Source organism: Terrapene carolina, unplaced genomic scaffold, assembly GCF_002925995.2.
Source record: "Terrapene carolina triunguis isolate 2854851 unplaced genomic scaffold, T_m_triunguis-2.0 Scaffold95, whole genome shotgun sequence".
NCBI classification, from domain to species: domain Eukaryota; kingdom Metazoa; phylum Chordata; order Testudines; family Emydidae; genus Terrapene; species Terrapene triunguis.
In genome coordinates this window covers 21892747-21905718 of record NW_020664446.1, presented here as the reverse complement: position 1 = coordinate 21905718, position 12972 = coordinate 21892747, and the positions used below count along the sequence as shown (strand labels likewise).

At 40.8% G+C, this 12972-nt stretch overlaps 1 protein-coding gene across 1 annotated transcript in view; it reads left to right on the top strand.

Annotated features, from left to right (window-relative positions):
* ADAM12 (ADAM metallopeptidase domain 12) overlaps window positions 1-12972 on the top strand; it is a 322093-nt gene that overhangs the window by 208017 nt on the left and 101104 nt on the right. The window contains exon 6 of the mRNA XM_024210612.3: window positions 11605-11788. Coding sequence (XP_024066380.2) covers window positions 11605-11788 — 184 coding nt within the window. The remainder of the gene's footprint in view (window positions 1-11604; window positions 11789-12972) is intronic.

The following is a 12972-nucleotide window of genomic DNA, read 5'->3' as shown; positions in this document are numbered from 1 at the left end:
GCCTTGCCTAGTGCTCCTAGATTCTGTTTCTGGCTCTGCCACACAGTTGCGTGAATTCGGACGAGTCACTTCTGTGCCTCAGTTTTTCCATCTGTAAAATGTAGATAATAATTCTTACCTATCTCCCATGAGCGTTGCATGAGCCTTAAAGTTTAAGCACCATGAGATCCCTTGATGAAAGGAAGCACAAATTATTATAATTATTTCATTTAAATTTCAGGATGCCGTCATCTTGCCAGCTGAAACTAGCAGTCCATCTTGGACACCTTTCCATCTATACAGGAGAAAGACACGTGCCTTTCCCATAGACCAAGATAATGCATTAAAAGGCATGAAACTGACCCAAAAGAGAAGGTTACACATTTTAGAAAGCTGTGAAGCTTATATATACAATACAGCCACGTGGCTAAGCATTTAAAACAAATTATTAGCTTATATATGGCATTTGATTGCCTATCCTGTGTTGCATAAGGAATAGAGTGAAATCTGAAAATTTGAAAAGCACATGTCGCTCATGCAGGTGAAGTGGGGTTTGATGTAGAGATAACTGAATCACATAGAGATAGAAAGAAGACTCAGTTTTCTTCTACACACACACTTTCATATTCCCACTATAATACTTTCTCTCAGACATAACAGTAGAATGTCTTGCTTCACTTAGGACTACAATGGCATAAAGAGAGTTAGATTGACACTGATAGCTACCTAAAATGCAGGTTATAGGAGAGTGTAATCATGCCATTGTCTGCATGTTGCTTAACTTCTTTGGTGGAGGAGGAGTTGAGTGGCAGGAGAGAGGCTGTATATATTGAATGCATGAAATAGGAATGATGGATAATCAGTGCTTCCAGCACTTCCATCCGGAAAAGAAAACCAATTAGATTTTTCAGACTACTTAGGAGGTGATGGTTTGGATGAGGCAAGGTCATTTTGCCATCCTATGGAAAGTACTCTTCTTTCTTTCCCAGGAAAAGGGGCCCTCCAGTTTAGTAGCAAATACGTGAGTCTTCTGGGCATGATTTTCATCCTCCACATGTGCTTGTACAACCTTAAAGTAGTAATATATATCTGCTAACCCTTTTGCATGTGGGGTATAGAATATACACACACAAAACCTATTCATCTGAAGAAGATTTGCATGCACAAACCCCTTTACCTGAATGCACAGGTGCAAGTGCTAGAAAAGTGCATATGCAGGTACATGTGCATACACTAGAGGAAGCCATGTTGAAATCTCACTGATCAGCAGACCCTAGGTGGGATTTTAAAAAGTGCCTCAGTGATGTAGGAGCATGTCTCGTTGAGAGTCAGTGGAACTTTTGCTCCTATGTTTCTTACGTACTTTGAAAATCTTACCCTATGTGCCCAGGTGCAGCATATTTTCTAAATAATAAGCACAACAGAGTCATACATACATGAAATTTTTAGTCACTGCACAACAACAAATAGAAAGTAAAATCATTTCTGTAGGTCCTACGGTATTTAAAAGACCCTCCTTATCAACCCCAAATCTGGGGCCAAGTTTGACTTCAGTGTCTCTTTACTGTTTCCCTATATTATTTATTATATAGTGCTACAAAATAAAACACTAAAATGGCATTGATATTAACTGCCCTCTCTTTTCTTCCTCTAGTTCCTTAGCTATGTTCCCTGGTCTGTCTTGCCATTCTAGTGGTAAAGCTCACTCATAACACTTTCTCTGATAGCACAGTTACCGTACCTTGACTCCCAAGTACAGGACATTAAATTCTATTATCACTCTGTGTAACTCCATCCTTGAATTCTGGGCACCAGGATTTCAGACCAATAAGCAGTGACACTGAATAAATCTGATTTGCAATGTGAAAGGATTAACCTGCCTAACTACGTGTTACGATAGTCTCTGGACATGGTACTGTACTATGGAATAGATTTTCAGATTGATGAAGGACATTTTGCTAGCATAAAGCAGGTTCATGTGAATATGGGGTGTATCTAAATGAGAACTCCCTTATTATGCTGTAGTACTTGAAAACAACACAGCCATTGTTTTAGTGGTTGCTTTGAATTTCTCTCTGTTGTTGATTTGAGTCAGACCTTTAAGTTCTGATGTATGTAATAATAAGCTCCTATATTGTGCTTTTCATCAGTAGAACTTACAGCTCTGTACAAAGGAGGGAAATTTCATTACTTCAGTGAGGCACAGAGAGATGAAGTGAATTACCTAGGGTCATCCAGCAGGCTGGTGGTAGAACCTGGAATAGAACTATGGTCTCTTGAGTCCCAGTTCTGTGCTACATCCAGTAGGCCATACTGTTACAAAGGGGAAGGAAGTAATGCTCTTAAGGCAATGTAGGTCAAATCTTGGACTACTTACTCAGGCAAAATTCTCATTGAAGTCAATATAATGTAGATTGGACTCCACATTTGGAAAATTGGTACATATCAACACAATAAAGGCTACGTTTCTTATTCCTTTCAGACGGCCTTCATTTCATGCTCATCCAAAACTTGAGCGAACTCCACATTTGTGCACCCACATGGGCAATTGCACATACACGCTGTGTAATTGTCTGCACACTTACCTGATTGGCTTGCACTCCTGAGGGTTCACAGTGCTCATAAAATGGAGGCTGGCAGAACATTTTCCCTTACAAGTGTAACTGAAAAGGAGCTGAAATAATTTTAGAAGACTCTTTCCAGCTGAGCTTGTCTGCAGAGTTACGAACCTTTGAGAACAGTTACACAGAGGAAATACAGAGAGACATTAACTAATGGCAGTGCAGTTTCCAGAACCAGGATGATGTGTGGGCATGGGGGATAGGCAATGAGCATGAACTACTGAAGCTACAATATTCATAATTGGTTAAATTCACCTCTGAGCAGAGGGGCAGCATGAGATCTTCTCAATACTTAACTCCCTAGACTTAAGGGGCACTTCACTGATACATAGGCCTTGCATTGAGCCTCTGTATGGGGTGAATTTCACCCAAAATGAATACACAATATACACAGATGAGAAAGTCTTCTATTTCAGTACATTTCTCATGTACTAAGGCAAATTACATATACATTCTTCTCCCAATGGTAATAGGGTTTTTTATTGTTTTTATTTAGAAAGGAGAATAACTTTGAGCTTCATTAAAACCAAATGTTTAATTGCATTCATGGGTATCAGATTTATTGATTTACTTAACTCTCCACTTGCAATGCAGCAGAATAATATATCATAGCTTCGGATAATGATGCCCTAGCCAAGTTTTCCTTTAGTATCACAATTTCTCAGACAAGTATGCATCAATGGTTTATATTGGCAGGGCCCACTCTTCTGCTGACAGGTTGGAAAAGAAAAATCCCGTTTTTATTTTAAGATTTCCAAAAGCCTGTTGATTTATGAAATATTACTGGCTTTGCATTAGGTTTTGTTTTTTAAAAAAAGGAAGGGGGAATGGAATAGACCATTTCACTTTGTCATGTATTAAATAAGTGGAGTTATTCCCTCTAATTACACTTTCCCTCAGGAGGTTCTTGGCAAGTTAACCAGCAATTAATAACTGCATTTGTTATTTTATGTTTTAAGTTTCCTTTCAGTGGGATGGAAAGAGAATTCCACGTGTTCTCTCCCACTCCACAGAGGAGGGGGATCTGCCCATCCTGAGGAGGGATCAATCCTCTGGAGCCTTGTTTGCCTTGTCAAGGCAGTAGTGAAGGCTAACGGGGCTCAAATTGCTGCTATTTGGGGATGTGGGCAAGGGATTGTTTCTCTTGTGGGCAGGAGAAGGGGAAGGAGTTAACTACGAGGCCAAGGAACCACTTCTTAACTGTAGGAAGGAGTGGGAGTATGGAGGTTACTGAGCAGGAAGATGAAATGGAGAAAGTGTGATGGGGCTTTGAGGACAGAGATAGGAGGAGGAGGTGAGGATATGAGAGAGAGAATGTACCCCCGTGACAGATGCTAGTCATGTCATTTAATGCAATACTGGAAGGTCCTCTGGTACTATGGTGATGAGGGGCTCCTAATTTTGCTTCTGTTGTCACTCAGCTATTCAAGAGGGGAGTCTTTTTGGTAGGCAGACTCCTTCCCACCAAGCACAGCTTCTTCCAGTTTCCTCCTTGCTCCGTCACAGGTTTCTTCCAACTTCATGACCCACCACTAGCTGGAAGGATTGGGGAGAAATGAAGAGTCACAGGGCCTGTGTGCAGATAGCACAAGCCTTTGGTAGATCTCAGGAGATCCGTGATGGATCCCCATCAGTTCTATGAGCTCTCCCTTTTTGATACTTCAGTCTCTAATGCTGTCATTTAGGCACCTTTTATGAACACATACACCTTGTCTACACTTGTGGCAGCGTGTAGGATACAGGTAGCTACACAGGGGAGTAAAAGGCTCTGTCAGGATAGGCAATGAGGTAAGGCTCTGGCAATTGCCCACTGCTGGAGCGTTTTCCTGCTGCCCCCTCCCTCCATCCCCCGCCACAGCTTTTCCTTGATGCAGTGAAACGCTCCGGCAGTGGGCAACTTCCAGAGCCTTTCCCTGCTGCCACTTTGCTGCCCATAGACTTTCCCTGCTGCTGGACCCTTTCACTGCAGCGGAGAAAGATTTTGGCAGCAGGGAGGCAGCAAGACACTACACTGATATTTTTAGCAGAGTAAGTGTGGGAGGCACTGCTTGGGCATGTAGAGAGCCATGTAGGGTATATAGCCTAAGGGTTCAGGCATGTCAACTCTACTTACCTAAGCAGTGCCTCACTGTCTACACTGGTGTTTATACCTGTGCTAGGAAGGCGTGGAGTGTCTGTACTCTGCATGCTGCTGTAACTGTACACAGATCTTAAGACACTGCAAAGACAATAGGTGCCCCTTTCCATTTTCAAAGTACCTGGCAAATTCATTGCCCAATTCTGTTTCTATTAAAGTCAATGGCAAAATCCCCACAGGCTTCACTGGGCACAGGAGCAGGCCATTAACTATTTACAGTCTCAAAGGACAGGTTAAAGAACTCCACCAAAATTGAGCACTCATGTTACACAATGTCACTAGAATCCTTTAATGGCCCCTCCTGTCATATTTGCTCAGGTCCATGTTCTGTACGTTACGTACTTATTGCATTTGTAAGGCATGGATCAATGAGCATTAGTGCTGGCTGGGAAATGGAGAACAAAACATTGAAATTATACAGTATTTTATCTGGCATCCTAGCTCTGCACAGTAATACCAGTACAGGGGCCTAAAATAAAAAATAAAGCTCCAAACAGACCACCGTCCAGAACCCAGGACAAATCCAACAGCTACCCCACCAAGCAAACAGGAAAATTCCCAGTTAACATAAAATTTCTGGAACAAAAAAGATTGCTGTAGCCTAGACAGAAATAGAAAAATGAAAAATAATGGAGGGAACCTAAAAATGGCCAAGGGTAAAGATTATAGCAATCAATGGACTTTACATCAGCAAGGGACCGGGGGCCTAGAAGATAGAGCATGTGTCTAGAATGCAGGAGATTTGGGTTTTATTCCCATCTTTGTCACTGGGTTGGTGACTAATCTTGAGCCATCATATAACTTCCTTGTGCCTCAGTTTCCCCATCTGTAAAATGGGGGTACAAGGACTGACCTCCTTTATAAAGCTCTACAGATGAAAAGAACTGAATAATTTAATTATTATTATTCAACATCATGTCGTAAATGCAGCCAGCAAGGACCTCCAGGAGAGAGGACTGCCAGAGAGGACCGTGAACTGAGAAAACTACTCTTGACTGAACTTAGATACAAAGGCCCCGACACAAAACTCACTGAAGTCAATTAAATTCTTTCCATTAACTTCAGTGGGCACTGGATTAAATGCAAAAAGCCAGCTCACCCCATTATATCATAACTGCTGGGCCGGAGCATAGGATAGGAGGCATTCTCTCTGGTAAATAGAAGCTAGGTTATGGAGGGGGTCATATTCATATAGATAACTGGCCTATAGTAATAATTCTTCCCCAGATGTTTTCCAAAATTTGAATGGTTCTTGGTAAAAACTAGTAATATACAATGCAGTGATGGTAAAATCAATAAATGTCTCACAGCATTGACTAGTTTTTATTCTTTAAAACAAAAAGGTATTCAGCAGAAAATCCCAACTCTTGGCTGTTCTGCTTTGGAAGAGAACATCCCAGCTGAGCCATATCCTGTCTTGGCCTTTGAGAATGTGTTCACTATGCAGGAGTGGGAGAAACCCATGTTCATGAGGAAGAGGCAAAAGCAGTGTGGGAGTAATCAAGCCTGTTTGAAAAATCTGTGACAAAAATGTGCAAGGAAAAGAGTAATTTTGGATTTATTTTATTTGCATCGGATTCTGAACACTGAAAGGCTGTAAGGTACAATTACTTTCATCCCCGCCCCACCCCCCAAAAGAAGGAAAGATGTAGAAGTTTTCAGCTAACTACATTTTTAAGGTGCTGTATTTGGCACTGATTATTGGAAAAAATGCATTTGTAGGAAAAGAAAATTAGTGAGAAAACAGAGAGCCAGCCAAGATAATGCATATTTGATATTCATTATCTTATTACAAATGGTCAAAACCAGGTGCTGATATCCTGTAGGCAGCACTCAAAGAATAACAATACATTAAACTGAAAGTTATATTTTCCTTTATGTTGAATTTGCAGATTTTTGTACAGCATGATGGCCTGTATGCAAAGGTAGAGCTGTTCTTAAAAGGTTATATTCTCATTCAAGATGGGTGTTTCAGCGGCACAGTGAATTAAGGGTTCCAGTCTCAGTACTTTAGTTGGAGAATGAGATTAGTCACTCAATTAGGTGTCTCCTCTTCACTTGCATCCACATTTCCTGCTCCTGGGGAAAATACAATGGAAGGGAAATAGTGGTTATTGAGTGACTTTGGACAATGGTTGAGATTACAAAATAATACATTGGGGAAGCTGTAGTAATGATACTACCACTTGCAACTTGTGCATTGTACAATGTGAGCAATTTCTTCAATAAACCCCTGTGATCATGATGCTGATGGAGAAGTGAGAGGTTTTTAACTAATTGTATAGTACAAATAAGGATTTTGTGTGAGTTTAAATACAAAATATAACATGTATTATCTTACTTTTAGTAATCTGTATAGTTTAAGAAACAACACCTAAATGTGGTGTAGTATTTAGTGTTGTGCAGCTGTCAATTCTGTAAAAATGTCAGAATTGCCCATCTCAAACAACGAAGCATGGAATTCTGCTTCCATTGTTGTCTCTAGCAGCTGTCAGAGTTAAATGATTAGTTACACCAGAGAGAGGCTACAACCATTATTTAATTAAATTGTGTTATAGAGTTGCCAATTATGGGAGCAAAGGGAATGTTGCCCAAGTTTCCCAACCTCAGCCTTTTTTGTGGGTGACTTAAAAGACTAAACAAAAGTGGAGAACTATTCATTTGAGTTACACTGTACGGAAGTTTTACAGTGACTCATAATGGTTAGTTAATTTGTCTCAGGCCTTTTATACAGTAACTCCTCACTTAACGTTGTAGTTATGTTCCTGAAAAATGCGACTTTAAGCAAAACGATTTTAAGCGAATCCAATTTCCCCATAAGAATTAATGTAAATGAGGGGGTTAGGTTCCAGGGAAATTTTTTTCACCAAACAAAAGACTATATTATATATCAGGGGTAGGCAACCTATGGCACGCATGCCGAAGGCAGCATGCGAGCTGATTTTCAGTGGCACTCACACTGCCCAGGTCCTGGCCACCAGTCCGGGGGGCTCTGCAGTTTAATTTAATTTTAAATGAAGCTTCTTAAACATTTTAAAAACTTTATTTACTTTACATACAACAATAGTTTAGTTATATATTATAGACTTATAGAAAGAGACCTTCTAAAAACATTAAAATGTATTACTGGCACGCGAAACCTTAAATTAGAGTGAATAAATGAAGACTCAGCACACCACTTCTGAAAGGTTGCCAACCCCTGTTATATATATATATATACACACACACACAAAATATAAGTTTTAAACAAACAATTTAATACTGGTACACAGTGATGATGAATGTGAAGCTTGGTTGAGGTGGAGGAGTCAGAGGGTGGGATATTCCTCTTACTGCTAAATGATGAACTAGCAATTGGCTGAGACCTCAAGGGTTAACTCTCTCATTCTACAAGGCAGCAGGAATGGAGGGAGATATGCGCATTTCCCCTTTAAGTACACTGCCTTGTTAATTAGATCAGCTTGCTGAGACTGCAGCTGCTGCAAGCTCCCTCCGTCCTGAGCCCTGGTGTGTCCCCCTGCTCTATGGAAGATGGGGTAAGCAGGGTGCAGGAGCAGGGGGGAGGGGGACACCCTGATATTAGCCCCCCTCTTCCTTCCCTCCCCCCTGCACAGCAAGCAGAAATCTCGGGGAGCAGTTCCAAGGCAGAGGGCAGGAGCAGCACATGGCAGTGCGGGGAGGGACAGCTGCAATTGCTAACCTGCTGGGCAGCTGCTGCACAGGGAACTTAGGGGAGCAGGGAGCTGATAGGGGGGCTGCCGGTCCAAACAACATTATAAGGGAGCATTGCGCAACTTTAAACGAGCCTGTTCCCTAATTGATCAGCAACGTAACAACAAAACAACGTTAACCGGGACGACTTTAAGTGAGGAGTTACTGTACTTCATCCTACTGTACATTTGCACTGTTCCATTTTGGCACATGAATGAAAGTAATATAATATTTAATGAAAAAATCCAATATCAGTGGCTCATTAAGGTTTTGATGTTTAAATTTACTAAAGTCAGGAAATTCCACACTAAAATTATGCCACTTCTTCTCCTCTCTTAGACCGTGCTTGTTCTCTGTCCCTTCTCACATTACTCTTAATTTGGACATTTCGGTCTTAGTCCTTCTCTTTTTAAGCTAGTGAAAATACTTACCCTCAGTTTTAGCTATTATACACTAGGTGTAAAGCTCTTGGAGGAAATGGTTATCACTGAATTATAAATGCTCCAAAACAGTGCATCTCAGCCTCAGCTATATGGGTTGCTGTAGAAATTTAATACCCATATCTGATGCTTTTAATCTTCAAAATGTTTTTATAAAGGTTTAACAGTCCACAAAACATGCCTGTGCGGTGGGTAAATATGAGCCTCAAGTGACTTGCCAAAGGCTACCGAGGGAGTGGCAAATGAAGGATTTATTGGACCTTGGTTTTGTTCAGAGCAGTAAATTATGCCTCTCTCTCGTAAAGATCTTCTTGTGGAGGATATTACATAGACTTTTTAATATGGTGAAAAACCCAATCTTCATCCTCAAAGTAAAGATCATTAGCGATAACAGAAATGAACCTTGGTTGACCAGGCTGAACCACAGTTGCAGTTGTTTTATCCTAAAACTGTACTGTCAGCTTGGCACCAAATTTTATTTAATTGGTTATGAGGCATGGGCTTTGTTTTACTTCATTTTTTCTTTTAATTCCAGATGGATTGCTTTTTTCCTAATAATTCTGCTTTTTATAATTATTATTTCTTAAAATCTGCATTTATAGTGCTATCAATCTTCTGGGACCCTTTTCACTCACTGCCCCAGGAAGCATGCAGAGATCCATCCTGCCATAACAATAAGTATAATATCTTATACTTACGGAGCACCTTTATCACAAGCACAGACATATGAAGAGTATACACTTCATATGCACAAGGAAGACACACCACTGAAATGAAGCCAGCTCTGGGCTGAAAAAATGACAGCTGTTTCACAGCACACATGGACAGTAGACAGCAGGTTAGGTCAGGAATTAAAGAAGAATGTCATAGTCAGTTCCAGCTTTCACAGGAATTTTAGGCAAGCAGAATGCAATTACTTCTGCTTTAACTTTGCCAGTATTCAGGGATTAAAACTCCTTATTTTACAGATATGGTAAAAATTGATTATGCTATGCATTTTTGTAGTGCTTTTCAGCTGAGGTTCTAATTAATTAAGCCTCACAACAGCCTTGTTAGATAGGTAAATGTTATCCCCATTTTACAGAAGGAGGAACAGCTGTGGAGAGCTGATTTGCTTTTGTTACACTGTAACCCAGTAAAACCTGATCTCCTGATGTCATGTGCTGTAACTCTTCAACAATCTCTCTCCTGCCTTTTGATACTGCCTGACAAGTTTTCCCCTACTGTAACCCTTAATTAGCAAAGGGGCCTGAGAAAGGAAGAAACTATATCCAGTGCCCCGCCTAGCATCACCTTTCCCATTAAGAGCAGGTTCAAGTAGCCAAAGCTTTGTGTTCACTGTTTCAGAGAATTCAATTGGTTTTTTATCCTCTGCTTACCGTTATGTAGTCACTGCACTAAGGATGCAACTCATTGTAAAGCACTTTGCAATACCATCCAATATGAAAAATAGCTAAATGTCATACTCTCTCTTCCTACTTTAACTTCCACCTTGGAGCTGGAGTCCTAGCTTCTAAACCACCTTTATGCCCGTCTGTGCCAGTTTCATGCCAGTCTGGTCCATGATATAAATTAGACACCCTTTTGATTCTGTGGTACAACCTTACATGGGCAGCTTTGACTATCAGTTCAAATGATATTATCATAGTATGAGTCTATTGTACTTTACGCTAGCCACCATTAGCCCCTGAGGGGCTGGTCCAGCAACTAGGGATTGCTGGGGCATTGGCACACTCTGGTCACACTCCCTATGCGGCGGGGAGTAAGTTGGAGGTGGTGTAAGAGCACTATGGTAGCGCTCTGACACCAGTGGGGGTTCCCCTAGGTAAGGGGAATTTGCTGTACTGTTGCAGTGAATGTGGCAGGACAGTATCCAATGTAATAACCCTTTTTATGTGAGCTGTAAGAAGTGTAAAAGGAGAGTGGTTTTCTGGCCAGGGCACAGGACTGGAAGCCAGGAAATATGGGTTCTGTTCCAGGCTCTTCCACAGACTTCCTGTGGGACTTTCATCAAGTTACTTGTTTTCTGAGCCACTATCTCTCCATTACCTACAGTAGCTTTCAGGTGTTTAGCAAGGGTTACTTTATAAATTTTTGTAAAACTCTTTGAGATCCTTAGGTGGCAGGTAAAATTGCAGTACATATTATTATTCTTGGAGTTGATTGTATTAAACAGAAATCCAGTGGTTATTGCATCTGGGCTCCATTATAATTCCCTATCATACAGTATCCGATAACTCATTTTGATACTGAGGTTCATCTTTGAACTGTCAGATTTGCTGCTTGCAGCAGCATTCACTTTAAAAGTTATAATACATATTGCTGATCATAATGAATTCTGTATTTTTTCTTATAAAAGTATTTCACTACATTCTTGTTCGTTAATATTTGCCAGATACAATGCAGATGCATTGTAACTCCTTTCCGCAGTGGTAATGCATCACGGGAAGAATGGAAAACACATCAAACAAATGTAATTTTGCTCTACAGCACAACATTTCAGAGGAGGAATATTTTCTCTCTGCCTTTACTTCTTGTAAAGTACGGTATGCCTAGACGACACATACATCACTGGTGTCTCAGACCCCAGTAGGTTTTGATGTTATAAATCAGTTTTCATATTTCATCATCATTATTAAAACCTGTAGGTTGGCTGAAAACAAACACACATCAGCACTTAAAAGCAATGTGTCATTTTCTGATCTTTTATAAACAGGGGACTTATTTTATTTGAAAATAAAACCTACATTCTGGAGCCATTGGAAAATGCTACAAGTGAACACAAGATCTACCAAGCCGAGAACCTGAAAATAGCCTCCGGATCTTGTGGCAACCAATTCAACGTCTCTGGCATCACTATTGATGACACACCACAGTCTTCTCAAGCATTCACCAGCAGGGTAGGTGGAAAGATAGTTTTATGTTTCTGGATTGTTGGTGATCTCCTTATGCTAATTTCCAGAAATTGGTGAAATATCCAGATCAAAATTAATTGCTGCACTACATGTGTATCATTTAAAGTAATTCATGGATGGTGAAATTGAGGCTCCATTGAGTGGGGCCAAGATTTCACCTTGAGGTGGTGACCATCATGAAATCAAGTAAAATAGAGATGATTGGAAAAGACCCTGCTAAATTCTCTCTTCTTTGCTGTTGCTGGATGGTTCCATACACTACCATATCAGATGGTTAGCCCAACCTAGTTCTAAACAGCCCAGCAAATGGAGCTTCTGCCATTTCTCTTGGGATTGAGATTCCAGTGTAGAGAGATTTTCCCATTTCTAAAGTTCAACATATGACTTCTGGTATTATACCTCTCTGGATCTACCTAGACATACGGTTTAGGACAGTGGTTTTCAACCACTTTTTATTTGCAGATGCCTAAACATTTCGAATGAAGGTGCATCCCTCTTTGGAAATCTTAGACATAGTCTGCGGACCTCCAGGGATCTGCAGACCACAGGTTGAAAACCACTGGTTTAGGAGGCTATCACTTCTCCTGCCGTACTTAGGTCAAAATATGGCTTTTTCCAAGGAGGAACATGGGGGAAATTGTGCCTTGCCAAGGGTGCACTCTCTCTTGCTGCTGCTCCTTGTGCACAGGAAGAGCACAGTTTGTTCCTTGCATTAGGCAGAATGTTCCCTGTGGTATGCCAGCCCTGCTCCATTGACTGATGTAGAGGGAAGGGATGCAGTCACAACCCTGCCTTCAACATCCTGCTCCCTGGGGAATAGCAGGAGCAAGCAGGCCTTATGCTCCTCAGATTGTGAGTGAGCCCTGGGTAGCTTCCAGCCCTGCGCAGGGGCCACTCACAATCTGAGTCTTATGGCTTTGACAATCGATACTTGTTTAGTTCTTTTACACTTTGTCCATGAGTTAATCTCTCCAGTTTCTTAGGCTTCTATTCATCAAAGCATTTAACCACATGCTAAGTTCTCTTAAAGACAATGGAACATAAGCATGTGTTTGAAGTTAAACATGCGCTTAAGTGCTTTGCTAAATCAAGGCCTTTAATCATTTTTCTTGCTCGTATTTTAATTCCTCCCTGTTTTCATTAATGAGGTGATGCAGAATTGTAGGCAG